The 26,763-nt window shown below is 53.2% G+C and overlaps 1 protein-coding gene and 1 long non-coding RNA gene across 3 annotated transcripts; one reads left to right on the top strand and one right to left on the bottom strand.

Moving 5' to 3' along the window:
• Positions 1-10,326: 10,326 nt before the first annotated feature.
• LOC127484403 (uncharacterized) lies at positions 10,327-18,956 on the bottom strand. Its single transcript, XR_011383465.2, has 3 exons — positions 18,525-18,956; positions 17,630-17,704; positions 10,327-10,506 (listed from the first exon to the last, which is right to left on the bottom strand). It is a non-coding gene; the product is annotated as an uncharacterized LOC127484403 (long non-coding RNA).
• Positions 18,957-20,763: 1,807 nt separating this feature from the next.
• TUBG2 (tubulin gamma 2) lies at positions 20,764-25,935 on the top strand. 2 transcript variants are annotated; one of them, XM_051825008.3, is made up of 11 exons: positions 20,764-21,038; positions 21,931-22,043; positions 22,246-22,413; positions 22,720-22,788; positions 23,162-23,241; positions 23,599-23,725; positions 24,342-24,428; positions 24,545-24,694; positions 25,049-25,201; positions 25,279-25,440; positions 25,547-25,935. In XM_051825008.3, exons 1-11 carry the CDS (start codon positions 21,035-21,037, stop codon positions 25,742-25,744), a joined length of 1,311 nt encoding a protein of 436 aa, XP_051680968.1. In that variant the 5' UTR covers positions 20,764-21,034; the 3' UTR covers positions 25,745-25,935. The 2 variants fall into 2 exon arrangements, with proteins under 2 accessions (XP_051680968.1, XP_002719451.3); XM_002719405.6 differs by lacking the exon at positions 20,764-21,038 and adding an exon at positions 21,404-21,669.
• Positions 25,936-26,763: the final 828 nt, after the last annotated feature.

The following is a 26,763-nucleotide window of genomic DNA, read 5'->3' as shown; positions in this document are numbered from 1 at the left end:
CCAGTGGATAGAGGATCTCTTTCTCTCTCTCTCTCTGACTCTACCTCGCAAATAAATAAAATAAAATATTTTTAAAAAAATTCTAGGATCCAGTATTGTGGTGTAATAGGTTAAGCCACCGCCTGCATTGCCAGCATTGCATGTGGGCACTGATTTGAGCCCTGGCTGCTCTACTTCCATTCCAGCTCCCTGCTAATGTGCCTGGGAAAGCAGCAGGGGATTGCCCAATTTCTTATACCCTTGCACCCACGAGGGAGACCTGAATGAAGCTCCTGGCTCCTGGCTTCAGCCTGGCTCAGCCCCAGCCATTGCAGCTATTTGGGGTGCAGTACACCAGTGTAAGGGATATATCTCTGGCTCTGGCTCTGGCTCTCTGGCTCTGTAGCCCTGCCTTTCAAATAAATAAAATAAATCCTTTTAAAAAGTTCTAGAAAGAAAGCATTCTTGGGGCAGGCTTTGTGGTGCCACAGGCAAAGCCGCCGTTTGGGACACCCACATGCCACGTGGGAGTGCCTGGTTCCACCCCTGGCTCCTCCACATCTGATCCAGCTCCCTGCTAAGGTGCCTGGAAAGGAAGCAGAAGATGGTCCAAGCACTTGGTCCCCTGCCACCCATGTGGGAGACCTCATGGAATTCAGGCTGCTGGCTCAGTCTGGCACAGCTCTGGCTACTGTGGGAATTGGGAGAATGAAACAGCAGATAGAAGATCGATAGATCCATCCATCCATCTTTCTCCCTGTCACTCTGCATTTCAAATAGATGAAAATAAAAAAAAAATAAAATGTTCTTGTTACAAATAAGTTCATTACAGTATTTTATCAAATTGTTCTATTTTGTCATTAGTTACTGTTAATTATTATTTTTTTTTTTTTTTGGTCAGGCAGAGTGGACAGTGAAAGAGAGACAGAGAGAAAGGTCTTCCTTTGCCGTTGGTTCACCCTCCAATGGCTGCTGCGGCTGGCGCGCTGTGGCCGGCACGCCGCACCTATCTGAAGCCAGGAGCCAGGTACTTATCCTGGTCTCCCATGGGGTGCAGGGCCCAAGCACCTGGGCCATCCTCCACTGCACTCCCGGGCCACAGCAGAGAGCTGGCCTGGAAGAGGGGCAACCGGGACAGAATCCGGTGCCCCGACCGGGACTAGAACCTGGTGTGCTGGCGCTGCAAGGCGGAGGATTAGCCTATTGAGCCGCAGCACCAGCAGTTACTGTTATTAATCTCTTACAGTGCCTGATTTATAAATTAAACTTTATTACTGGTATGCTTATGTTAGAAAACATGCACTGGGGCTGGCACTGGGGCTCAGTAGGCTAAACCTCCGCTTGCAACACAAGCATCCCATATGGGCAGTGGTTCAAGTCCTGGCTGCTCCTCTTCTGATCCAGCTCTCTGCTATGGCCTGGGGAAAGCAGTAGAAGATGGCTCAGGTGCTTGGACCCCTGCACCCGCATGGGAAGAAGCTCCTGGCTTTGGATCAGCTCAGCTCTGGCCACTGTGGTCATCTGAGGAGTGAACCAGCAGATGGAAGGCCTCTTTCTCTGTAACTCTACTTCTCAATAATTAAATAAAATATTTAAAGAAAAGGACAAGAAAGCACACAGTATACAGAAGGTTTAGGACTCCCCATGGTTTCAGGCATCCCTGGGGGTCTTGGAGCATATTCCTCATAGCCAAGGGGGAACTACTCTAAGTATTTCTCCCAAGGACCCACCAGGAACACCACCAGGGCCTGTGGACCCCAGGGACAGGGAACAGAGCAGGGACTGCTTCCATTCCAGGTTCTCCCAACCACAGGAAAGTCAGCCAGGGCGGCATCTTCCTTGCCACAAACAGGGCCGCCCACTGGCACAGAGAGCGCACCAGCAAGAAAAACAAATGTCCAGGGCAGGTGTTGCCGCACAGCAGGTCAGGCCGTGATGGGACGCCCACATCTCAGATCCGAGGGCCTGGGGCTCAGCTCCGCCTCCCCTTCCGATCTAGCTCCCTGCTCATGGGCCAACTGGGAAGGCACAGATGAGAGTACAAGTAGCTGGGTCTCTGCCACCTACATGGGAGATTCGAGTTCCTGGCTCCTGGCTGCAGCACGGCCCAGCTGTGACCACAGCAGGCATTTGGGGAGTGAACCAGCTGATGGAAGATCTCTGTCTCCCCCCTCCCTCTGCAACTGTGCCTTTCAAAAAAAAAAAAAAAAAAAAAAAAACACCTTAAAAAAAAAGTCTAAAGGCACCAAAAGATCAAAACTCTTCAGATGCTCTTGACTGTGAATTAGCATGTGACTCTCAAATTCTGTGAATAACCTGCCACCCAATTTTTGTTGCAAGAGCCTCCTCAGCACTATGTTTTCCAGCAACACAGGGTCATTAAAATGTTATCATACCTTGCCTCTCAGATCACTGTTACTGACTAGATTTGTGATCTCGGGCAGGTCACTTCCTCCCTGGGCCATGGTTGTGTCATTTATTCACTCAATAAATACTTATTGAGAAGCCAGTAAGTCCCAGGTACTAGGCTAACTGCTGAGGACAACAGAGATGAGCAAGATACAACCAGCTGAAGAACTTCTCCCTCTGTTGTTGATGTGTTAATGTCAATAGCGCATCACGCATCACGTTACTGAATGATTAGGGCTCTCCTGGAGGTTGGACAAGGTACTAGAGGAAAACTGGGAGGGGTGTGGCTGTGTCTGATCAGGGGGCTTAGGGGTGGGGCCTGTAGAAGAGTCAGCTACATTCTACAAGAACACAGCATCCCTGTGCACACTCTGCTTCAGGGAACAACCCCAGCCACCCACTGCAGATAAGGAGTTTACCGCTGGCACTTTGCTGTTTGGCACCAACGCCTCTTCCAAATTGAAGAGTAGCCAGATTCTCAGTGTCAGACCTTTGCATTACCCAATTCTAACGATCACCCAGGAGTTGGTAAAATTTAATCTCTTCCGATTCAAAGGGCAGAATCACATTACAGGAGGGCACTTCAAAAAGTTCATGGATGGCCGGCACCGCGGCTCACTAGGCTAATCCTCCGCCTGCGGCGCTGGCACCCTGGGTTCTAGTCCCAGTTGGGGTGCCAGTTCTGTCCCAGTTACTCCTCTCCCTGTCCAGCTCTCTGCTGTGGCCCAAGTCCTTGGGCCCTGCACCTGCATGGGAGACCAGGAGGAAGCACCTGGCTCCTGGCTTCGGATCGGAGCAGCGCGGCGGCCATGGCAGCCATTTGGGGGGTGAACCAACAGCAAAAGGAAGACCTTTCTTTCTGTCTCTCTCTCTCACTAACTCTGCTTGTCAAAAAAAAAAAAAAAAGTACATGGATGGGGCTGGCGCTGTGGCAGAGAGGGTGAAGCCACCGCCTGCAGCATGTCTGATCCAGCTCTCTGCCTGTGGCCTGGGAAAGCAGTAGAAGATGGACCAAGTCCTTGGGCCCCTGCACCCGCATGGGAGACCCAAAGGAGCTCCTGGCTCCTGGCTTCAGACTGGCCCAGCTCTGGCCATTTTGGCCTTATGGGGAATGAACCTGCAGATGGAAGACCTCTCTTCTCTCTCTCTCTCTCTCTCTCTGCCTCTCTGTAACTCTGCTTTCCAAATAAATCTTTTTTTAAAAAAGTTCATGGAAATTTGAATTAAATATTTAAGATTTATTTAAGATTTTTTAAAGATTTATTTTATTTATTTGAAAGACAGAGTTACAGAGAGAGGTAGAAACAGAGAGAGGTCTTCCATCCGCTGGTTCACTCCTCAGATGACCGCAACAGTTGGAGCTGCACCAATCTGAAGCCAGGATCCAGGAGCTTCTTCCCCCATGGGCACCCAAGGACTTGGGCCATTTTCCACTGCTTTCCCAGGCCATAGCAGAAAGCTGGATTGGAAGTGGAACAGCCAGGACTCAAACCGGTGCCCATATGGGATGCCGACACTGCAGGCAGCAGCTTTACCTGCTATACCACAGCGCCGGCCCTGGTAAGTCATTTTAATATATAGCTCAGTGCTTAGAGTCTATTCTGACATATAAATACAGGTAAAATTTTAAGTTTCTCCACTCTACTTTCAATTCTTCATCAGATTTGCATATATATATTTTTCAGAAAGATCATAAATTTTATGTTAAGATGTCTCAATGATTATATAATCTGAATGTACTTAATGCCACGGAACTGTACACTTAAAAATGACTAAAATGGGGCCAGTGCTGTGGCTTAGGGGGTAAAGCCGCCGCCTGCAGTGCTGGCATCCCATAAGAATGCCAGTTGGAAACCTGGCTGTTCCACTTGTGATCCAGTTCTCTGCTATGGCCTGGGAAAGCAGCAGAAGATGGCCCAAGTCCTTGGGCCCTGCACCCATCTGGGAGACCTGGAAGAAGCTCCTGGCTCCTGGCTTTGGATTGGCTCAGCTCTAGCTGTTGCAGCCATTTGGGGAGTGAACCAGCAGATGGAAGACCTCTCTCCCTTTGTCTCTCCTTGTCTCTCTCTCTCTAATTCTGTCTCTCAAGTAAATAAATAAACCTTAAAAAAAAAAAAGCTTTCTTTCTTCCACTAAAAAAATTTGGTGGGGTTGTTGCACAGTGGTGAAGCCACCTGTCAGGACATCCACATCCCACACTGGACTGCCTGGCTCAAGCCCCAGTGGCCCCGCTTCTGATCTAGCTTCCTGCTAACGTGCATCCTGGGATGCAATGGTGAGGGTCAAGTAGCTGAGTCCCTGCCACTCATGCGGGAGACACAGATGGAGTCCCTGGCTCCTGGCTTCAGCCTGGTCCAGCCCTGATTGTTTTCAGCATTTGGTAGTGATATAGTATACAGAAAATCTCTGTTGTTCTACCTTTCAAATAAATAAAATTTTTAAAAATATTTATTTATTTGAAAGGCAGAGTTATAGAGAGGCCGAGGCCAAGAGAGGGAGAAAGAGAGAGAGAGAGAGCGAGGTCTTCCGTCTGCTGGTTCACTCCCCGGATGCTGGTACTGCAGGCGGCAGCCTTGCCTGCCACGTCACAGAGCCAGCCCCTCAAATAAATAAATTTTTTTTTTTTGACAGGCAGAGTGGACAGTGAGAGAGAGAGACAAAGGTCTTCCTTTGCCGTTGGTTCACCCTCCAATGGCCACCGTGGCCGGCGCGCTGCGGCCAGCGCACCGCGCTGATCCGATGGCAGGAGCCAGGAGCCAGGTGCTTTTCCTGGTCTCCCATGGGGTGCAGGGCCCAAGCACCTGGGCCATCCTCCACTGCACTCCCTGGCCACAGCAGAGAGCTGGCCTGGAAGAGGGGCAACCGGGACAGAATCCGGCGCCCCGACCGGGACTAGAACCTGGTGTGCCGGCGCCACAAGGTGGAGGATTAGCCTAGTAAGCCACGGCGCCGGCAAATAAATAAATTTTTAAAACAAAGCAAATCTGTGCCTTAATGAAGCAAAGGCTACCACAGTCTCAAATCTTGTTTTCCATATTCTCAAATGCTTCCAGACAGGCTCTGGAGGAGGGGCCATGTCACACAGGTGTCAACTCCGATCAAGGAGATAAGATTAGAATCACCGATTCCAACACGCAGGAACATTTTGCTTCAACATGTGATGAGCAGAAAAACATCCATGCCATGTGTTGCTCCTGAGCCATGGAGGAACCACGGCAGAGGGAAGCAGAGACGTGTGCGTGGGCTTCTTTCCAGGGTTCCTTGGTTTATCAGCTTTCTGAGCCCAAGGTGAGTCAGGCAGGGAGCAATGCTTCAACCTGTTTGGTCTTGATCCTTCCAGAAAACTCACTCACTGCTGGCTTCTATTACTAATTTACAAGTGGGGTTGAAGCAAGCAATGGCACTTCTGACTGTTCCCTTGGATCAGTCACAAAGCCACCTACCTTGACAGCCTTCACCAAGGACTGTCGGAGTCCTGCTGAGCCCCAGGGTCGCTCGTCAGAGTCTTAGACTGGAGAGGGATGGAGTCAGAGGTGCAGGCAGGCTGGGATTCCAGGGCTCCAGAACAAACCACGGAAACGCACAGGCAAAAAGCGCTAAAAGGACTTAAAACGCCCAAAAAAAAGTCCTAAAAAAGGTTGTATCTTCAGATTCTCGACTACACAATTGCATAACTGTTCTTAGAACTTTGTGGTGTTAACTGAATGATAGAAAGTGGGAAACTAAAACCACATCAAAAGTTAATTTTTAATAACAATCTCCTAAATAGTTTTCATTAGCTCAATAGGCTAGCCTGGCACAGCTGGGAGGATGTAGTTACAGCATAATAAACATCAACAGAGTTAAAATGGACCAAATATGGCAACATTTAAATTTAAGACTTGAATGCTACAGAAATAAATGAATAATAACTTAATACCTGATACTTAATGAGGTCAATTTAGTAAATACAATAACATTACAGCAGAATGTAAGAAACACAGTATTTTACCGTATTAGAAGGCATCTTCAGTTTGATCATATAAGATGTCCATGGAGGCACAGACGCGCACACGCTGGGAGGGGCAGCAGCGACACACAGCATCATGAATTAACAGAAGTCATGGTTACGTGAAGGAGGAGAGGAAAAGCAAATACAACATTCCCAATACACAGAAAACGCAGACCATGTGTGACAACACTGTCACGCGGATGGACGATGCAGATGGTGCAAATAAACCTTTGCAAAAGAAAAGAACCTTGGTTTCATCACCTGTGATACGAGACGTGGAGACAGACGGCTGGGCTGGGCTGGGCTGGGATGCTGAGCTCTGTGGCTGGCGCCTCTGCACAACCCTCCCAGAGCAAACGGCCTCACTCCCTCCTTTCCTCGGGGTGTCCTGCAGTATCCTCATTTCCAATGTGAACCCTATAGGGAAAAGCTGGGGAGATCTAATTTAAAAAAAAAAGATTTATTTATTTATTCAAAAGTAAGAGTTACAGAGAGTGGGAGGGAGAGAGAGAGAGAGAGAGAGAGAGAGAGATCTTCCATCCACTGATTCACTCCCCAAATAGCTGTAATGCCGGGGCTGGGCCAGGCTGAAGCCAGAAGCCAGGAGCTTCCTTCCCGGTCTCCCATGTGGGTGCAGGGGCCCAAGCATCTGGGCCATCTTCTACTGCTTACTCAGGTGCATTAGCAGGGAGCTGGGTCAGAAGTACAGCAGCCAGTTTCAAGCTGGTGCCCATATGAGATGCTGGCCTTGCAGGCAGAAGCTTTACCTACTATGCAACAGTGCCAGCTCCTACATTTTTTTAAAATAAACTCATACTTTTAAATAAATTTTTATTTATTTTCATTTTAAAAGTAGAGAGAAAAAGATAAAGAGAAGAACTTCCATCTATCAGTTCACTCCTCAAATGTTTGCAACAGTTGGAGCTGGGCAAGGATGAACGAAGGAGCCCTGGAACTCAGTCCAGGTCTCCCACAAGAGTGTCAGAGACTCGAGGACTTGGGCCATCAACACCTGCTGCCTCCCAGGGGACACATCAGCAGGCAGCTGGAATCAGAAATAGAGCAGGGACTTCAACACAGGTACCCTAACACAATGTGGGTGTTCCACGTGGTGTCTTGACCACGGTGCCCATTGCTCACGGCCAGGAGGGCCTAATTAACAAACAATCTCCATGTCTACTCCAGCTGCGGTGTGCAGTGTGCAGTCACTGGGCCTCCAATGTGTTCACACTGTGCTGCTGCACATGGAAGAAGTTTCTGGCTCCTGGCTTCAGCCTGGCCCCGCACCAGTCATTGTAGCCATTTGGGGAGTAAACCTGAGGATGGAAGATATCTCTGTCTCTGTCTTTGTCTCTCTCTGTAACTCTGCCTTTCCAGCAAATAAAATAAATCTTTAAAAACAAACAAACAAATGAGGGGCTGTGGTGCAGCGGGTTAACGCCCTGGCCTGAAGCGCCAGCATCCCATATGGGCACCGGTTCTGGTCCCAGCTGCTCCACTTCCGATCCAGCTCTCTGCTATGGCCTGGGAAAGCAGTAGAACATGGTCCAAGTCCTTGGGCCCCTGCACCGCATGGGAGACCTGGAAGAAGCTCCTGGCTCCTGGCTCCAGATCGGCGTGGCTCCAGCTGTTGTAGCCAATTGGGGAGTGAACCAGCAAATAGAAGACTCTCTCTCTCTCTCTCTCTCTCTGCCACTCTTCTCTCCTCTTCTCTCTGTGTAACTCTTTCAAATAAATAAATAAATCTAAAAGAAAACAAAGAAAACAAAAAACTTTTGAAACAGAACATGCAATTGATCATATGGATAGGAACCAAGGACAGTCACAGAGTACTGAAAATGCCATTATGAAATACATAATTCCAGCAAATGGTATAAAAAAGTTGATGCACAGGGCCTGCGCTGTGGCATAGCAGGTAAAGCTGTCACCTGCAGTACCGATGTTACATATAGGTGCTGGTTAGAGTCTCGGTGGCTCCACTTCTAAGCCAGCTCTCTGCTATGGCCTGGGAAAGCAGCAGAAGATGGCCTAAATCTTTGGGCCCCTGCACCTGCATGGGAGACCTAGAAGAAGCTCCTGGCTCCTGGCTCCTGGCTCCGGATTGGCCCAGCTCCAGCCCATTGCGGCCAATTGGGGAGTAAACCAGTAGTTGGAAGACTCTCTCCCCCTCTGCCTCTGCCTCTCTGTAACTCTCTGCCTTTCAAATAAATAATCTTTTCAAAAAGTGGATGCAGAAAATACATCAATTTAAAGCTTTGAAGCGTGTTCCTATTCTTTCTCCAATGGGTATAAAGATATCAAGACACAATCCTCGGGGCAGGCATTGGGCCTAGTGGAGTCCTGGGTCAATCCCCAGCTCCAGTTTGCTAATCCAGCTTTCTGCTAATGCAGACGCTGGGAGGTGGAAAGGGGAAGGCTCAAGTAACCAGGTTCTTGCCACCCATGCGGGAGCCCTGGGTTGAGTTCCCAATTCTTGCTGGCTTTGGCTTGGTTCAGCCCAAGCCATTTCAGGTATTTGGGGTGTGAATCAACAGACAGAAGCTCTCTCTTTCTTTAAGAAAATGAAAGTACAGAGTGACTGCTTTTGCAGAGGCACTGTGGCATACACAGATTTTCCTGAAAGAGTATTCTCAAAATATACTAAGACAAATTTTTCACTTAAAATCAATTGTGAGGTACATAGGGTACAATTATACTATTCTTGCTACTCTTTACTAAGGTTTTAAATGCCAATAATCAAAATTTGGAAGCTCAATTGAGGATTATCTTGTTAATTTTAAAATGTTTGCTTTTTGTTACCTGCAGTAGAATGCGCAGCTGAATCCTGGAAGAGCCACCGCAGCCTGGTCAGTTGGGTGGCTGTTCAAGGCTCTCCCATGTCAACAGAAGCACACTGTAGGCCAGGGGCCCGCCTCGTGGCACAGCAGGTCAAGCCGCTGCTTATGCCACCTGCTTCCCGTATCAGAGCGCCAGTTCAAGTCCCAGCTCGTCAGCTTCTGATCCCACTCCCTGCTAATGCACCTGGGAAGGCAGAGGAAGATGGCCCCTGCCACCTCTGTGGGAGACTCGGATGGAGTTCCTGGCTCCTGGCTTCAACCTAGCCCAGCCTTAGCTGCTGTGGCCATGTGGGGAGTGAATCAGTAGAGATCTCTCTCTCTTTCTCTGTCCCTGTGCATGTGTGTGTAATTCTGACTTTCAAATAAATACATTTTTAAAAAGTAATAATAAAGTTGAAAGAGCAGATTCAGATTCAGTAAGTCTGGTGGGGCCAAATATAGTGTGTGTGTGTGTGTGTTTTAAAAGATTTATTCATTTGAAAGGCAAAGTGACACAGAATGAGAGAGAGAGAGATCACACATCTGCTGGTTCACTCCCCAAATGCCCACCACAGCCAGGGATGGCACAGGCTGAAGCCAGGAGCCTGGAGCTCCACTCAGGTCTCCCGTGAGGGTGGCAGGGGCCCAAGCACTTGGGTCCTTGGGTCATCGTCTGCTGGTTTACAGTTCAGGAAGCTGGACTGGAAGCAGAGGCATCTGGACTTGAACTGGCATTAAACAGGGGATGTGGGCGTCCCAAGCAGCGGTTTCATGAGTTGCACCACAGCTGGCCCCAAGATGGTACACCTTTAAAGAGCCTCCAGCTCCTGCCGGGAGCGGGGCTGTGAAGCAGCGGTTCTCAACTTCAGGTGCTGCAGAATCACTCCCAGGGCTCCTGAAAGCAGATGATCCCCCCACCTCCCCGCCCCTGGGGTTCCTAATTTAGAAGGGTGGGGTGGAGTACAAAATTCTGCATTTCTAACATAGTCCTCGGTGGTGCTAATGCTGCCCGTAGGGACCCCACTCTGCGAAGCACTGCTATAGAGAGGAAAGTCTATTCTGTGCTGCCACCAACCCGCCCTGTGACTCCCGCAGGAAGGCATGCATTCAGCTGCAGTCCACACAACATACAATTGACAGCAGCTTAAACAAATGGCAGTTCTTCTTGGTTGTTAAGTCCAGAGGTGGGCAGTCCAGGCTGGGGCCTCCTCATAGGAAGTCAGCAGGAGCGTGCAGTCTTTCTGCACCACGACCACGAATGTGTGACTTTGAACTCACGGCCACATGAGGGCTGCAGAACCAAGTTCCAAGCTGAAAGAAGGGAGCCAGGCAAAGGAGTAAGGGGAGCTGCACTTGATCTTTTGAAAAAGTTAGGAGGCCTGTGTGTGGCATAGCAGGTAAAGCCGCTGCCTGCAGTGCCAGCATCCCATATGGGCGCCTGTTCAAGTCTCGACTGCTCCACTTCCCATCCAGCTCTCTGCTATGTCCCAGGAGGGAAAGCAGTAGAAGATGGCCCAAGTCCTTGGGTCCCTGTGCTTGTGTGGGAGACTCAGAAGAAGCTCCTGGCTCCTGGCTTGGGATCAGTGCAGCTCCGGCTGTTGCAGCCAACTGGGGAGTGGACCAGCGGATGGAGGACCCCCCCTCCTTTTGTGTAACTCTTTCAAATAAATAATAAATAAATCTCTCTCTCTCTCTCTTTTTTTTTTTTTTTTTTTTTTTTAGACAGAGTGGACAGTGAGAGAGAGAGAGAGAGACAGAGAGAAAGGTCTTCCTTTGCCATTGGTTCACCCTCCAATGGCCCCCGCGGCTGGCGCGCTGCAGCCAGCGCACTGCGCTGATCCGAAGGCAGGAGCCAGGTGCCTCTCCTGGTCTCCCATGGGGTGCAGGACCCAAGCACTTGGGCCATCCTCCACTGCACTCCCGGGCCACAGCAGAGAGCTGGCCTGGAAGAGGGGCAACCGGGACAGAATCCAGCGCTCCGACCAGGACTAGAACCCGGTGTGCCGGCGCCGCAAGGTGGAGGATTAGCCTAGTGAGCCACGGCGCCGGCCAATAATAAATAAATCTTTAAAAAAATAGCTAGTCTAGGAGTCTCAGTCCATGACTTCTGCTTCCATCTCACTGAGCATGACTGTAGCTATCAGAGACCTACCACTGGCAGGTGATGAGGGAGCAGGGACTGGACCTGCCACGGTGACCTCAGACATAGGCGCGAGACCTTCATATTAAGACCACGGGAGCTCCCAACAGTAAGCGCACGTCTCAGTTCTTGGAACCCCTGTCTTATGCACAGAACATACAAGAAGCACTACTGGAGGTCGGGGCAGGACTCCTGTACACTACAGGACACTCGGCATTTCTGATCTCTAGGTACCAAATGCCAGTTCCCCTCATTGTAAAACCCCTTGACCATTTCCTGATCTGCCACCTGTGCCTCAGTTTGATGACTTCCCAAATTTCCATCAGTGCCAACTGGGTAAAAGGTAAGTAGCCTTTAGCAATCTGTTTACTCCATCGCCCCTACTAGTCTGATAAAACCCACAAGGCTTCTGCAGGTTTGCAAATGCCTCCTGGTGGGGGTGGAGTGTGGGAGGGGACTTTACTCCTGGGTTGGAAACCACTGTGATGCCCTCTGGCCTCTGTAATAAAGGCCACAGAGGAGGCGCCTGGTGCCTGCTCTTCTGCCGTGGTGGGTGAGCATTCTTTATCTCCTTGCTGCTACTGACAGCGTCACTATTCCACCTCGTTGAGAAAACCTCCCTCCACGGATGCACATCCAGTGCAGCTCCATCACTCCACTCCTTGTCCCAACGGTCTACCTACTTCCAAGTCACTGCTCCTCCTTCACACCACGCCTCCCCTCATCCAAGCCCGGCTCTGCCTTGACCTTCTCACATCCAGCATCCTCTCCTTGACCTCGGCCACTGGCCATTCCACAGACAACTCCTCAATCTTAAACCTGACTGGCTCATTCGTATCTATTGATTTATTTGAAAGTCAGAGAGACACACAGAGAGTCTTCCTCTGAATCCTCGGGTTCACTCCTCAAGTGGCCACAACGGGGCTGAGGCAGGCTGACATCCACTGCTTTTCTCAGGCCATTAGCAGGGAACACGACCTGGCGCCCACCTGGGGTGCGATGCTTTGCCCACTACGCCACAACACCAGCAGCCCCAACTGGCTCATTCTGGCACCACCACTTCCCGCGCCTCCAGCTCCTGGGTCTCTGTCCCACTCCTCCCAGGCAGTCAGCCCTAACCAGCCTCACACTCTTCCCTGTGGACATCCTGATGGATGTCCCTGATCTTTCCCCATCCTCCCGGCCCTGGACCTAGCTGACTTTCTGCCCTCCTCCTGCTCCTAGGCTGGGGTCACTGAGTGCTGGGCAAGCCAGTACTCCTCCAGGTGGGTCGTCACCATGACAACCAAGCCGCCTATAACTGCCCCCACCCACCCCAGGGCTGGGGCTGGGGATCCTCTGGGCTGTCCACGGCCGCCCTCCTTTCTCCCCCTCCCCTCTCATCCCCACTCTCAGTAGATAACTTCACTCCTACTTGACTGGTGAAAATAGAAGCCATCAGGCAGAAGCCCCCTCAACTTCCTGCCCCCTACTCCCACCCCCCTGAGACACTTATTTTTATCCACACTCATCCTTTCCTCCCTTTGATTGTAGGGAAAGTTTCCTTCCTGTCGTTAATCCCTCCACCTGAGCCCTGCATCCCAGTAGCTGCAGCCTCCTCAGGGACCTTGGCTCCCAAAATCTCCTCTCTGCCTCTTCAGTATCTGAACATGGAAGCCCCTCCTATCTTTTTTATTTATTTATTTTTATTTGAAAGGCAGAGTCACAGAGAGGCGAAGAGTGAGAGTGAGAGAGAGAGGTCTTCCATCCCCTGGTTCACTCCTCAGTTGGCTGCAACAGCTGGACCTGCACCAATCCAAAGCCAGGAGCCAGGAGCTTCTTCCGGGTCTCCCATACGGGTGCAGGGGCCCAAGGACTTGGGGCATCATCTACTGTTTCCCAGGCCATAGCAGAGAGCTGGGTCAGGCATGGAGCAGCCGGGACTCGAACCGGAGTCCACATGGGATGCCAGTTCTGCAGGCAGAGGCTTTACCTGCTACACCACAGCGCCGGCCCCAACCTCTCCTATCTTCAACAAAGCCAAGTTCCCCAGATGCTTAGATCCCATCTCCACTGTACAAATCTCCCTTTTTCTCACCGCCTTTAGAGCAGGGTTCTTAACCTTTTCAAAACATGGATGTTTCTTTCTGCTTAGTGGACAATGTTATTTGAATGAATAAAATATATGTAGAATTACCACAGAAACCAGTTATACTGAAATACAGTTGTAATAGCATTTTTAAATTTTCTTATTTGAAAGGCAGAGGATAGAGAGGGAGAGATAGCTCTCATTCACTGCTGTGCCAGGCTGAGGCCAGGAGCTGGTAACTCAACCCAGGTCTCCCATGTAAGTGGCAGGAACTTAATTATTTGAGCCATCACCACTGCCTCCCAGGGTCTACACTGCCAGGAAGCTGGAGTCAGGAGCCAGATGCAGGGGTGAGATGATGTCCAGGCATCTTAACCGCCAGGCTAAATGCCTGCCATGTTATAATATCTTCAGCCATTGCTTGGGATACTCACAGCCCATACTGGAGTGCTGGTTGCAGTCCCAGCTACTTTGCTTCTGGTCTAGCTTCCTGCTAATACATTCTGGGAGAGAGCAGATGATAGCACAAGTGCTTGGGCTCTTGTAACACACATGGGAGACCCCGATGGAGTTCCTGGCGCCTGGCTTTGGCCTGGTCCAGCCCTCACTGTTGCAGCCACTTGGGAGAATGAACCAAAGTTGGAAAATCTCATGCTCTCTGTCTCTGTCTTTCTGCCTTTCAAGCAGTTGAAAATAAATAAAAACATACATTAAAAATAAAATTTTATGAGCAACTTTGACATAATATATGTGATTGATTTATTTGAAAGAGTGACATAGAGGGAGAGACAGAGACAGAGACAGAGAGAGTCAGATAACTTCCATCTGCTTGCCCACTTATCAAATAACTGCAACAGCCAGGACTGGGCCAGGCCAAAGCCAGGATCCTGGAACTCTACCCAGACCTTCACGTGGGTGCCACAGACCCACGCACTTGAGTCATAACCTGCTACTTCCAGGCATCTCAGCAGGAAGCTGGATCAGAAGCAAAGTAGCCAGGACTCCCACATGGGATGCAGGTGTCCCAAGCAGTGTGACTCAACCCACTGTGCCACGATGCCCAGTCTTTTTTCTTTGATTTTTGTGTGTCCTTTTTATTTTCTAAAAGATTCACTTATTTATTTCCTTGACAGGCAAAGTGACAGAGAGTGGAAGAAATAGAGAGAAAGAGACCTTTCATCCACTGATTCACTCCCCAGGATGGTCCAGGCCAAGGCCAGGTGCCCAGAACTCCAGCCAGGTCTCCATGTGGGTGGTAGCAGTCCAACACTTGAGCCATCTTCTGCTGCCTTCCCGGGTGCATTGGCGGGCAGCTGCATTGGAAGCAGAGCAGACAGGACTGAAACTGGGGCTCTGGGATGGGATGTGGGCATCACAAGTAGCAGCTTAACCCCCTGTGCCACGAGGCCAGCCTGTGTGTCCTGTATTAACCCATTCAATAGCAAGATCTTTGCGTTACTCCTGGGCTTGTCTCTAGGGTGTTTCTGGAAGGGACCGGCATCTGAGTGATGAACTAAGGATGGCAGGTGACCCTCCCCAGTGAGGGTGAGCATCAGTCAATTGTTTTGGGCCTTGAATGGAAAATAGGACAGAGTCAGGGAAAACTCAGATTCTCTGCTTGAGCTCAGACACCATCTTCTCCGCCCCTGGGCTCGGGCTTGCAGACAGCCCAGCACTCATTCCATGGGAGCCTGATTCTCAGGACTGAAACAGCCACCCGCTTTCTAGGTTCTCCCACTTGTAGCCAGCAGATCATGGAGCTTGGAAGCCTCTACAATCGTGTGAGTCAGTTCCTACAGATCTCCCGTCACACACGGACACGCGTCCTCCACCTCCGTTTATCTACATCCATCTACTGTTGTTCCTATTTCTCTGGAGAACCCTAAAAACACCATTTCCAGGTGCCATACCCCAGTATGACACCAGCAGCTGAGAAGAGCGTGTGTCTCCCTGTGGGGAGCAACTGGGAGCAACTCGGACTAGACTAAGTTACTGGAATTAAGACTTATTCTATGCATCTGCTCTCCCACAATATGGCGCTGGGAGAGGAGGAAACAGCTTCTACACAGCTGCCTCCAGTTCAACCAATAAACTGTAGGACCTGCTCCTGATTGGAGGAGAGCAGCGTACTTGGCGTGTGGGTAGCAGAGTTGGGATTGGTGGAAGAAGACTATAAAGGAGGAGAGAGACGGCATGCACCAGGAACATCTAAGAGGAACATCTAAGGGGAACACCTGTGCAGCCCCCGAGAGAGCCGGCCGGCGGTGTGCCGCTCCCCCGCGGAAGTGGGGAAAGTGGCAGGGGGAACCGCCCTTCCACGGAGGTGGAAGGGACAGTAGCCAACCCGGGAAGAACCAGCAGCAAACCCGGGGAGGGCCGAGCAGACAAAAGAACAGCGCAGGGTCCTGTGTCGTTCCTCCACGAAGACGGGGAGTGACATAATGGTGCCGTGACTTGGATATGAAGCCTAGGCAGGGTTTAGTGTCGTTCCTCCATGAAGAGGGGGAGCGACATCTCCCCATGTCTCTTTATTTTTAACCAGTGAGGGGACCTTCCCCAGAAGTCTTCCCTCACATCTCCCTGGCCTGAGCTACACCATATGGCCCTGTCTAAACTAGTCCCTGGTAAGGAAATTGTGACAACCAAGACTGTCTCGGATTAATTAATACCACGGGATCACTGGAAGGAAACATAGAATGCAGAACAAAACCAGGGTTCTGCCTGCCACCGAGGGTGAGGGATCCAACCCTACTGATTCACTCTGGCTTTCCTTTGGTTTTTTTTTTTTTTTTTTTTTTTTTTTTGGCTTCATTTTTCTTTTCCATACAGTTTTCCCTTCTGCCCCTTAAATGTACATTCTACCAGGTTGCCCCAGTCTATGTTCAATCATCTTAAACTCTGAAGATTCTCCATCTGTATCTCTCACATCTGCACCCCCTTCTCCCGGAAGGCCCTTCATTCCCCAGCTGGATTAACGCAATCTTGCCTCCTCTTTTGTTCTCTGGCTCTTCTCACCGGAGTCACTGACGCCTAAGAAATGCAGATCTGATCCTGGCCTCCTCTGCTCAGGATCCTTCAGGGCCTTCTTTTTCCACAGGGCACACCCAGGTGTGGCCCCTGCCAACTTCTTCAGTTCACTACTTAAAAATTTCCATGTTCACCCTAAACTCAACACACCACAGCTGGTCTGCAGACATGCTGCTTCTTGCTCCACCAATTCTTCCAACTCCCTCCCTCCCTCTCTCTCTTCCCACAGAGACTCAAAAGTGCTTTTGGGGGGCCAGCGTTGCAGCACAGCTTGTTGAGCCTCCGTCTAGGATGCCAGCATCGCATATGAGCTCCAGTTTGAGACCTGGCTGCCCCACTTCCGATCCAGCTCCCTGCTAATGTGCCTGGGAAAGCAGTGGAGGATGGCCTGGGTGCTTGGGCTCCTACACCCATGTGGCCATTTGGGGATTAAACCAGTGGTTGGAAGACCTTTCTCTCTGTCTGTAACTCTACCTCTTAAATAAAAAATAAATAAAATCTAAAAAAAAAAAAAAAGTCAACCTGGTGTAACATAAGTACATAATAAAAGAACAAAAGAATAAGCAAATGCTCCACAAACAGGATTGCTTTCAGGGTGATTCCCCCCTCCCCCGCCACTTGGGAAAACCATATAGAAAAACAACACAACAAAAACAACCAAAAAACCACAACAAACCACAAGCCTTGGGGCCGGCATTGTGGCATAGCAGGCAAAGCTGCCATCTAAGACCCCAGCATCCTATATGGATGCCAGTTTAAGAACTGGCTGTTCCACTTGCAATGCAGCTCCCATGTTAATGTGCCTGGGAAAGCAGTGTGGGCCCCTGCACCCATGTGGGAGACCTGGAGGAAGCTCCCAGCTCCTGACCTTGGCTTGGACTACACTGGCCTTTGCAGCCATTTGGGAAGTGAGCCAGTAGATGAAAGACATCTCTCTCTTTCTGTAACTCTGCCTTTCAAATAAATAATCTTAAAAAAAGACACAAGCCCTTTTGTCCATTTCATAATCAAAATATGAATTTAGCACAACTCCCTTTGTATAAGCGTTGTTTTAACTTCTCCTTTCCTTCATTTTGAATGTTAGTCCCTGGGCTCATAGGATCGCAGGTGGATAGCCATGATGTGCACACAGCCCTTCCTCGCAGTCACGGAGACAGCCTCAGTTCTCTACCTCACTCCTCTCCCCCTCCACAAGTTACCTGTGCTCCTCCTGCAGGGCAGGTGTCCAGGAAGAGTCCAGAAAAGACAACGCATCCAAAAACGTTCCGTTCAACCTAGGACGATCCATGGAGGCGGTGTCAGTAACGAGCTAGTTGTTAGCTGCATTTTCAGCAGAGGCGGACCAGGCCTCCCCGGAACATCACCACCAGCACCTTATCACAACCTGGATCGCAGCACGTGGAGGCACGCAGACTGGCCAGGACTGCACGGTCCACCCCGAGCAAGCGGCCTTGAGACCCTGGATCTTAGGTCCGTGGGAAGAATCGTGAACCTGGGCCTCGTGCTCAGCTTCAACAGAGCTCAGATCTGACACTGATCTACAGGGCCATGATACTTGGCTTTTTATAAAATGTATGTAAAGAATCCACTTCCTTTCTTTTTTTTTTTTTTTTTTTTTTTTTTTTTCACAGGCAGAGTGGACAGTGAGAGAGAGACAGAGAGAAAGGTCTTCCTTTGCCGTTGGTTCACCCTCCAATGGCCGCCGCAGCCGGCACGCTGCGGCCGGCGCACCGCGCTGATCCGATGGCAGGAGCCAGGAGCCAGGTGCTTTTCCTGGTCTCCCATGGGGTGCAGGGCCCAAGCACTTGGGCCATCCTCCACTGCACTCCCTGGCCACAGCAGAGGGCTGGCCTGGAAGAGGGGCAACCGGGACAGAATCCGGCGCCCCGACCGGGACTAGAACCCGGTGTGCCGGCGCCGCTAGGCGGAGGATTAGCCTAGTGAGCCGCGGCGCCGGCCAGGAACACCTTTCTCTCTGTCTCTGTCTACTCTGCCTGTCAAAAAAAAAAAAAAAAAAAAAAAAAAAAAAAAAAAAAAAAATCCACCTACCGCTTCTACCCTACCTAAACTCTGCCATGCACAGCAGCTGCCCACCTGTGCTTCTGTTCGCCTGCATCTCGGAAAGATAAGGGCGGCTAACACGTGCTGAATCGTGAGTGGCCGTCGGGCTCCGTGCAGAGTGCTGGTGACCCCTCTCCTATAAGCCGCAGGGATCGCTCGGTCCCCAGCAGAAATGGAAAGCGTGCTAAGGGGGAAGACTTAAGGCCAGCCCCGCCGAAGGCCCCGACGCCTCAGGTTCGAAGCGTTGGTGTCCCGTCCCCAGCTCATCAGACAGGGCTTCTGAGAGGAGAATGGACACACCGCAGCTTCTCCAAGGCCGACAAGCGCACGCCTTCCAACCCGCAGGCCTGGAAACGGATTTGAAGAGTGCTCCCACTTCTGGGAGAGAAGATGCAGGGGCAAGGCACGGTTGGGAGTCGCGAGCCGCGGCGAAGCGTCACCCGCTAGGGTCACACACACACACACCGGCCGCGGCTCGCGGCTCGCGGCTCGCAGGAGCCCGGCGCCCCCGCCCCCGCCCGGCCGAGGCAAGCGGACGCCGCTCGCTCGCGGGCAGCCCCGGCGCGGAGCACGTCCTGGCGGCAGCGCCCGCCCCGCCCTCGACCCTCAGAGGGAGCGGCCGGACCCGCCCCGGCCCGGCGAGAAGGCCGGGTCCCCGTGCGGACGCCGGAGCCGGACGACGGCTGGGGGGACGGAAACGGCCCGAGGCCGGCGGGGGCGGGCGCGGGGCGAGCTCCAGAGCCTTCCAGAGCCGCCCGGAGCATCTGGGCGGCGGGGCCTGGAAGGCGGCCGAGTTCTCTTTAAAAAAAAAAAAAAAAGAGCGAGAAAAAAAGAAAACAAAAGCCGGAGCCGGCGTCCGAGCGGGAGTCTCGGCGGCGCTCTGGCCTGCTCCTCCCGGGCTCCCAGGGCCGGCCCCCCTCGGAGCGCGGCCTGGAACGTTCCGGGGGGGGGGCGGGCGGCGCTGCGCCGGCTGCTCCGTAATTGTTCCGAGACGGCTCCGAGCATGCATATGGAAGAAATAAAGTAGCTCCCTATCTCAAATAAATTCCAGATGCCCCGGAGACCTACCGGGAACACGCGAAAACTGTTGTGCAAGCAGGGAAGATACTGCGAGTAGGGGCCGGGGTGGGGTGGGGTGGGGGCTTCCTTAAGTTCTCGAAACAAAGGGAAAGTCCGCAGTAAAACTGACAGCGTCCCTGTGGCAAGACACACTTCTCGATGTGAAGACGAGGCCCAGGTGATATCTGCAAGCTGTCCAAGGGTGGATGTGCGGAACTGACTGCAAATGTCTAAGATAAACGGGCAAGGGCTACCCACGGGCAGGTCCCAGAGGAGGCATCCCCAAAAGGAAAGCGAGTGGCCCTCGCCCGGCATCGCGACTGGGCATTCCACCCTCCAGATCCCCTTCAGCCTCTGTGGAACTGACAAAACCAGTACCTGGCAGCCCAAGAGCAGGTGCGCCTGTGGGAAACAACTCGGGCTGGGAAGAGTGCAGCCGGTCAGGAATAAGCCCCAAGCTGTGCAAGCCTCCACAGAGACTTGGCGCTTCCTGTTCGTAGGCAGGCAGCTCCTGTGCCCCTGTGGTGGGGGGTTATTGAGAACAATCTTTAAAAAACATCAAAACTGTGCATTGTATGGAGTACTATGTGACATCTCCAAACGCGTACATGGTGTGATGTTCAAACCACAGAAAACATATCTGTCTCTGCAAACATTTATCAGCTCTTGAGGGTTCTAGCTTTTTAAGAAAGCAAACAATACTTTACTGTCATCCATAGTCACCCCACAGGCCAATTCAACACCAGAATGCCTTTCTCCTGTCTAACTATAACTTAGTATCGGTTAATCACCCTTTCCCATCTGGCCTTCCACTAATTGAGAACAATCTAACCCCACTCGTTTGGAAGTAGAATAAACTGCTTTTGTTTGTCCACTGAAATACAATACAGCAGTTAAAAGGGATGAACTAAATCTACCCATATTAACACGGCTACATCACAAAAAGCCCTAATGTAAGGTGAAAAAAGCAAGCTGCTTTTCTCTGATATTATACTTTGGTATCATTTATATAAATTTCAAAACACAAAAATAGATGGTAAAAATATAAAATTATGTTGTCTATGTCACCTTTCCGGTAATTTAGAGTAAAACAGAGCCTCAGAGATACCACTTCACACCCAGGCTATGATCAAAAGCTAGCGAGGAACAAGTGTTGCTGGAGATAACACTGGAACCCCTCAGCACTGCCAGTGGGAACGTAATCTTGTGCAGCTGCTGTGGAAAAGAGTATGGCGATTCCTCAATTAGACACAGTTATCAGCAATCCTACTTCCGGGTATGCAAGCAAGGAGTTAAATAGATATCTGTACACCCGCGTCCAAAGGGGCACTATTCAAAATGGCCAAAAGGTGGAACAAGTGTCCGCCGAGGTTTGAGTGGATAAACAAATGTGGTGTATCTATGCCACGGAATATTATTCAGCTTTAATAGAGAAAGAATGGTGACTTCCAGGGTCTGCGCCGAAGACGGGAAGTTGCTGTTTAATGGGTAAGGTTTCAGTTTGGGAAAGAGAAAATGCTCTGAAAATGGAGGGTGCTGATGGGTACAGAACAATGCGAGTATACTTAATGTCTGTTAACTGTTGAAATGATGGATTTTATGCTGTGCACGAGTATGTCAAACAATTTTAGAAAAATAGAAATTTAAAGGAAGAAAGTTGCCTTGGATCCAGCCCAGGCCCCAGCGGAGCTGACAGTCCTTAGGGCATCAGGACCTACACCCGGACTACCTAGTGCACCCAGCCGTCCTCTCCCCACCTGCCCGCAGCCTAAGGTCGCGACCCTGCGAGCCCCCGCCAGTCTCAGGGCGCAGGCGCGGAGAGGTGGGCAGGCGGGGGCGTGGCCTCGCTCTGCGCCTGTGCCGAATTCCAGCTGCGCCTGCCATGGGGGAAAATGATGCCCAGGTTGGGCTCCGCGGCCCGCCGGCGGAGCAGACGCCCGCACTGCACACGCGCAGACCGAGCGCTCGCGTCGAGAGGCGAGGGGAGCGCGCGCTGCCCACGTCCTGCGCGCCCGGCTGCCGGGCGTTCGTCTCGGCCGTGACTCCCGCCGGGCCCGTGTCCGCAGAGCGATGCCCCGGGAGATCATCACCCTGCAGCTGGGCCAGTGCGGCAACCAGAGTGAGCAAGCGAGCTCCGGGCCCCGCCACTCTCTCGTTCTGCCCCTTCGGGGTCCACGGGAGTGCTTGGTTCCCACCGGGTCCCCTCTCCCTCTCGTGAACCCCCTGCCCTACTGCGCATGACCACGCAGGCCCTGGGCTGTGACGGCTCCCAGAGCCGGCGTCCTGGGCGCACGCTCCGAGAGTGGCAGCCTCAGAGCCTGACGCTGAGCTGCCCAGGCCTTTCGGCTCTCGCAGACCCGGGCGTCTCCCCTCTCCCCAGTTGGTTTCGAGTTCTGGAAACAGCTGTGCGCCGAGCATGGTATCAGCCCCGAGGGCATCGTGGAGGAGTTCGCCACCGAGGGCACGGACCGCAAGGACGTCTTTTTCTACCAGGTGCCCCCGGCGGCTGGGCCAGGACCCCGGGGGCCTGAAGGGACGGGGCAGGGGCTGGTGCTGGGGAGCCCGCTGGGCACAGGGCCCCGCGGCTGGCTCGGGGAGGGAGGCCCGGCAGGAGCCCGAGTGGGACTGGACTGGGGCCTGGGCCGGCGGTGGCGCCGGCTGACGGGGCCGCCCCTTCCCGGCCTCTCGCTGGCAGGCCGATGATGAGCACTACATCCCGCGGGCCGTGCTGCTGGACCTGGAGCCCCGGGTGATCCACTCCATCCTCAACTCTCCCTACGCCAAGCTCTACAACCCGGAGAACATCTACCTGGCTGAGCACGGAGGAGGAGCTGGCAACAACTGGGCCAGGGGATTCTCCCAGGTGTCCAAGCCGGGGACCCTTGGATAGTCCCACCCTGGGGCAAGGCAGGCTCAGGCAACCTGGGAATTTGACCAGAACAGATTTCTGATACGTAAGAGATAAAGGGATGCTTTGACAAAGGGACAGCCAGGGAGAGCTTTATGCAAATTTTGTACAAGTCACAAAGTATCATTTCTGCGTTGAGGGCAAGAGCTGAAGCTCTGCTTCAGGGGGGTCACAAAGCCCTCCCCCGCCGCCCTCCCTTGTGGAATTCTTGTTGCTGAACAGAGAACCTTGGACCTGACTCTCTGCCATGTCTCTGTCCAGGGTGAGAAGATCCACGAGGACATCTTCGACATCATAGACCGGGAAGCGGACGGAAGCGACAGTCTTGAGGTGAGCTTCTCCCCAGCTCCCGTGGGGTGCAGCGGAGAGGGGCTGCGGCGTGTTGGGGGTCAGGCGGTGGCCCGAGCAGGCCCTGGGATGGTGGCAGTCCAATTCCAGGCCCATTTGTTGAGCATCTGGTTTGGGATCTTGAGGTAGATAAGGTGCAGTCCTTGTTCTCAGGGAAGCCGTAGCCTGGAGGGTGTGAATCCCTCAGCCTGTCCCCAAGCCCTGAGTCTTCCCAAGGAGCCTCGGCCTGGACGGACACAGAGGAAGCCTTGAGGCACGAGTGTGTTGCGAGTGGGTGGGGAATGAGACAAGCTGGCAGCCTCCCCCTCCCCCTGCCCAGGTCCCTGGTCACTGCCTGTCCTTCACTCCCACACAGGGCTTCGTGCTGTGTCACTCCATTGCCGGGGGGACCGGCTCTGGCATGGGCTCCTACCTCCTGGAACGGCTGAATGACAGGTAGGCCGGTGTTTGTTAGGAGGGCATTAGCCCGGGTCCCCTTTTCCTTCTGAGCGGGAAGGCCTGCCCCTACTGCTTTTGAGTCCTAGAGACAGACCCACCCAGGTAACCTTGGCAGCAACCAACACCTGGGGGGGGGGGCACCTGGGGACAGGGGAGATCTAGAGTTTGATGCTTGCAGCTTATCCTGTTCATTCTGAAGACTGAGTCCCGCCCTTACCCTGCTACTGTACAAGAGCTTGGTGGCACACGAAAATCGTGGTGCCCATTGTCCCCACAGAAGACAGAGTGAGCAGTCCGGTAAGTCCTGTTGCTTCTCTGTGCCACCCTCCCCCTTTCCTTCTTCTTCACCCTCAGGTACCCCAAGAAGCTGGTGCAGACCTACTCAGTGTTTCCCAACCAGGACGAGATGAGCGACGTGGTGGTCCAGCCCTACAACTCGCTCCTCACGCTCAAGCGGCTGACTCAGAACGCAGACTGCGTGGTGAGCAAAAGAAGAGGGAGTCGAGGGCTGTGGGACCCCCCTGAGTCACAGCCAGCCTGCCCTGCCCTGCCCAGCACAAAAAGAACCACCAAAGCCAGACCCGTGGTCGGACTGCGAAGTAAGGTCGCAACCTCCAGGGTGCTTATGTGACTTTAGGCAGCCAGTCCCCCAGCACAGGGACTGCCTCCCCCTGCCACCACATAAGCCACTCAGCCCACTCAGTGCCTGCTCACGTTTCAGCTCCAGCTCAGGGGTCACTGTCTTAGTGAAACTTCGCTGCCTACCCAGTCAAGGTCAGCTTCCTTTGTCATATTTCAGGTTAACAGCGTCTTTTTTCTGTTCTGTATTCAATGTCAGCCTCCCTCAACTAGGCTGGAGGCCTGGCGAGGGCAAGACCGTGCCCGTTTTCACTCTGTGGTCACTCCAGACCCAGGCACAAAGTGTGGCACAGAGGACACTCACAGATTTGTTTACTGCCCTGCACTGTCCAGAGGGACTCATAATACCCCCAAAGAATGCTTTCCTTGTAAACTAGCAAAGCTACTGACTGCCTTTACAGCTTAGCAGGTGCTCAGCCAATATTTCATGTCTATGCCACCCTGTCTGTCCCCTCCAGGTGGTGCTGGACAACACAGCCCTGAACCGGATAGCCACGGACCGCCTGCACATCCAGAACCCATCCTTCTCCCAGATCAACCAGCTGGTGAGCCCACCTCTGCACTCCTTCCCACTGGAAGTCCTCCCTGAGGGAGGACTGTCGGGGGAGGGGGGAGGGGTCCTACCCAGGCCAGGCCCATGACACAGCACCCCTGTCCCCAGGTGTCCACCATCATGTCAGCCAGCACCACCACCCTGCGCTACCCCGGCTACATGAACAACGACCTCATCGGCCTCATCGCCTCGCTCATCCCCACGCCCCGGCTCCACTTCCTCATGACCGGCTACACCCCCCTCACCACGGACCAGTCAGTAAGAGCAGCCCTCAGTGTCCCGGGCCAGCTGGCCCTGACCTGGCCTCTCCTCTCCTCGCTGCCCTGGCAGCTGCCCATTGCAGCCCCCAGAGGCCTTGCACTCAGGCACTGGCAGAGCGTGGGACTGTCTCGCTGCCTCGTCTCCACCTTCCCTCTGCCCTGGGCTCCTGCAGGCCCCGTGGCGTGGGGAGCGCTGTTGGCTCCTGCACGAGGACATGTCTGTGAGCTGACGCTGGTCCTGCCTGAGAGGCCGCACTGCTCCAAGTCTGCCGGGGTGTGCTGGCTCCTCTGCATCCCTGCCCGGTGCCCCGAGTGCTGGTCTGGCCCCTGTGACCGCTATCCCACCCCTCAGGTGGCCAGCGTGAGGAAGACCACGGTCCTGGACGTCATGCGGCGGCTGCTGCAGCCCAAGAACGTGATGGTGTCCACAGGCCGGGACCGCCAGACCAACCACTGCTACATCGCCATCCTCAACATCATCCAGGGGGAGGTGGACCCCACCCAGGTAGGGGAGGCCCCTTCCTCCTAGCCTGAAGCCGCAGGGGCACAGAGAGGCTGCCACCTCCCACTGTGCCCACCCAGGTCCACAAGAGCCTGCAGAGGATCCGGGAACGGAAGTTGGCCAACTTCATCCCCTGGGGCCCAGCCAGCATCCAGGTGGCCCTGTCGAGGAAGTCTCCCTACCTGCCCTCAGCCCACCGGGTCAGCGGGCTCATGATGGCCAACCACACCAGCATCTCCTCCGTGAGTCTGGCCATCCTCTGTTCCACCCTCTGCCTTCCCCCAGTCACTTCTCAACCCCTCCCCGTCCTACGCTGGCCCCTCTCCTGGAGTTTTCCGTTTCTTCCAGCTCTTCGAAAGTTCCTGCCAGCAGTACGACAAGCTGTGGAAGCGGGGAGCCTTTCTGGAGCAGTTCCGCAAGGAGGACATCTTCAAGGACAACTTCGACGAGATGGACAGGTCCAGGGAGGTTGTGCAGGAGCTCATCGACGAGTACCACGCAGCCACCCGGCCGGACTACATCTCCTGGGGCACCCAGGAGCAGTGACTTCCCTTCCTGTTCCTCTTCCCGAGTGGGAAACACAGCCTCCATCCCTGGTTCCGCTGACCCAACCCTGCCCGTCAGCCTCTCTGGGTCATCTCCAGCCCAGGAGCTGGCCTACTTCCTCCCTTCTGTGCCCTGACCCTTGATATGCTTGTTCAGCTCTAATAAAGTAATAAAGCATGCTTGTGAGCATAGGCAGGGCTTGAGCGGAACCTGGGGGATGGTGAAGGGATGTCCAGTGTCCAGGCACGCGATGGGAAGGTGGCCCCTGCCTGCTCTAGTCCAGGTCTGTGTCCAGGGTTTCCACTGGTGTCCTTTTTTATTTATTTATTTTTATTTTTTGACAGGCAGAGTGGACAGTGAGAGAGAGAGACAGAGAGAAAGGTCTTCCTTTGCTGTTGGTTCACCCTCCAATGGCCCCCGCGGCTGGTGCGCTGTGGCCGGCGCACCGCGCTGATCCGAAGCCAGGAGCCAGGTGCTTCTCCTGGTCTCCCATGGGGTGCAGGGCCCAAGCACTTGGGCCATCCTCCACTGCCTTCCCTGGCCACAGCAGAGAGCTGTCCTGGAAGAGGGGCAACCGGGACAGAATCCGGCACCCCGACCGGGACTAGAACCCGGTGTGCCGGCGCCGCAAGGCGGAGGATTAGCCTAGTGAGCCGTGGCACCGGCCTCCACTGGTGTCCTTTACCTTGAGTCTAGCTGTCTTACTGGAGTCAGCCCTTCTCTCAAAATTACAGAGGATTTCTGGGGTCTTCTCTCTCCCCCGTGCCCACGCTGTTGCCCTAGGGGACCAGCATTGCCCCACCCTCCTCCATTCGGGACGGAGGACATGGGGTCTACTGAAGCAGGGCCCGCTGCATTCTGAGCAGGTCAGGAAAGCCAGGACTCGGGGTTTCCAGCGCCCAGGGCCTTCAGAGTGCTGGGAAGCAGGAGCAGAACTCGAGCAGGGATCAGCCCACCCTGAGTTACTGTTCCAAGCCAGGGAAGTTCTTAGCTCTTTACCCTGCCCCAAGCTCCTCTCC

This window comes from Oryctolagus cuniculus, chromosome 17 (assembly GCF_051225735.1).
Source record: "Oryctolagus cuniculus isolate XC-2025 breed Fujian yellow rabbit chromosome 17, ASM5122573v1, whole genome shotgun sequence".
Classification (NCBI taxonomy): domain Eukaryota; kingdom Metazoa; phylum Chordata; class Mammalia; order Lagomorpha; family Leporidae; genus Oryctolagus; species Oryctolagus cuniculus.
Note: the sequence above shows the minus strand (reverse complement) of the source record. Positions and strands in the feature narration are given on the sequence as shown.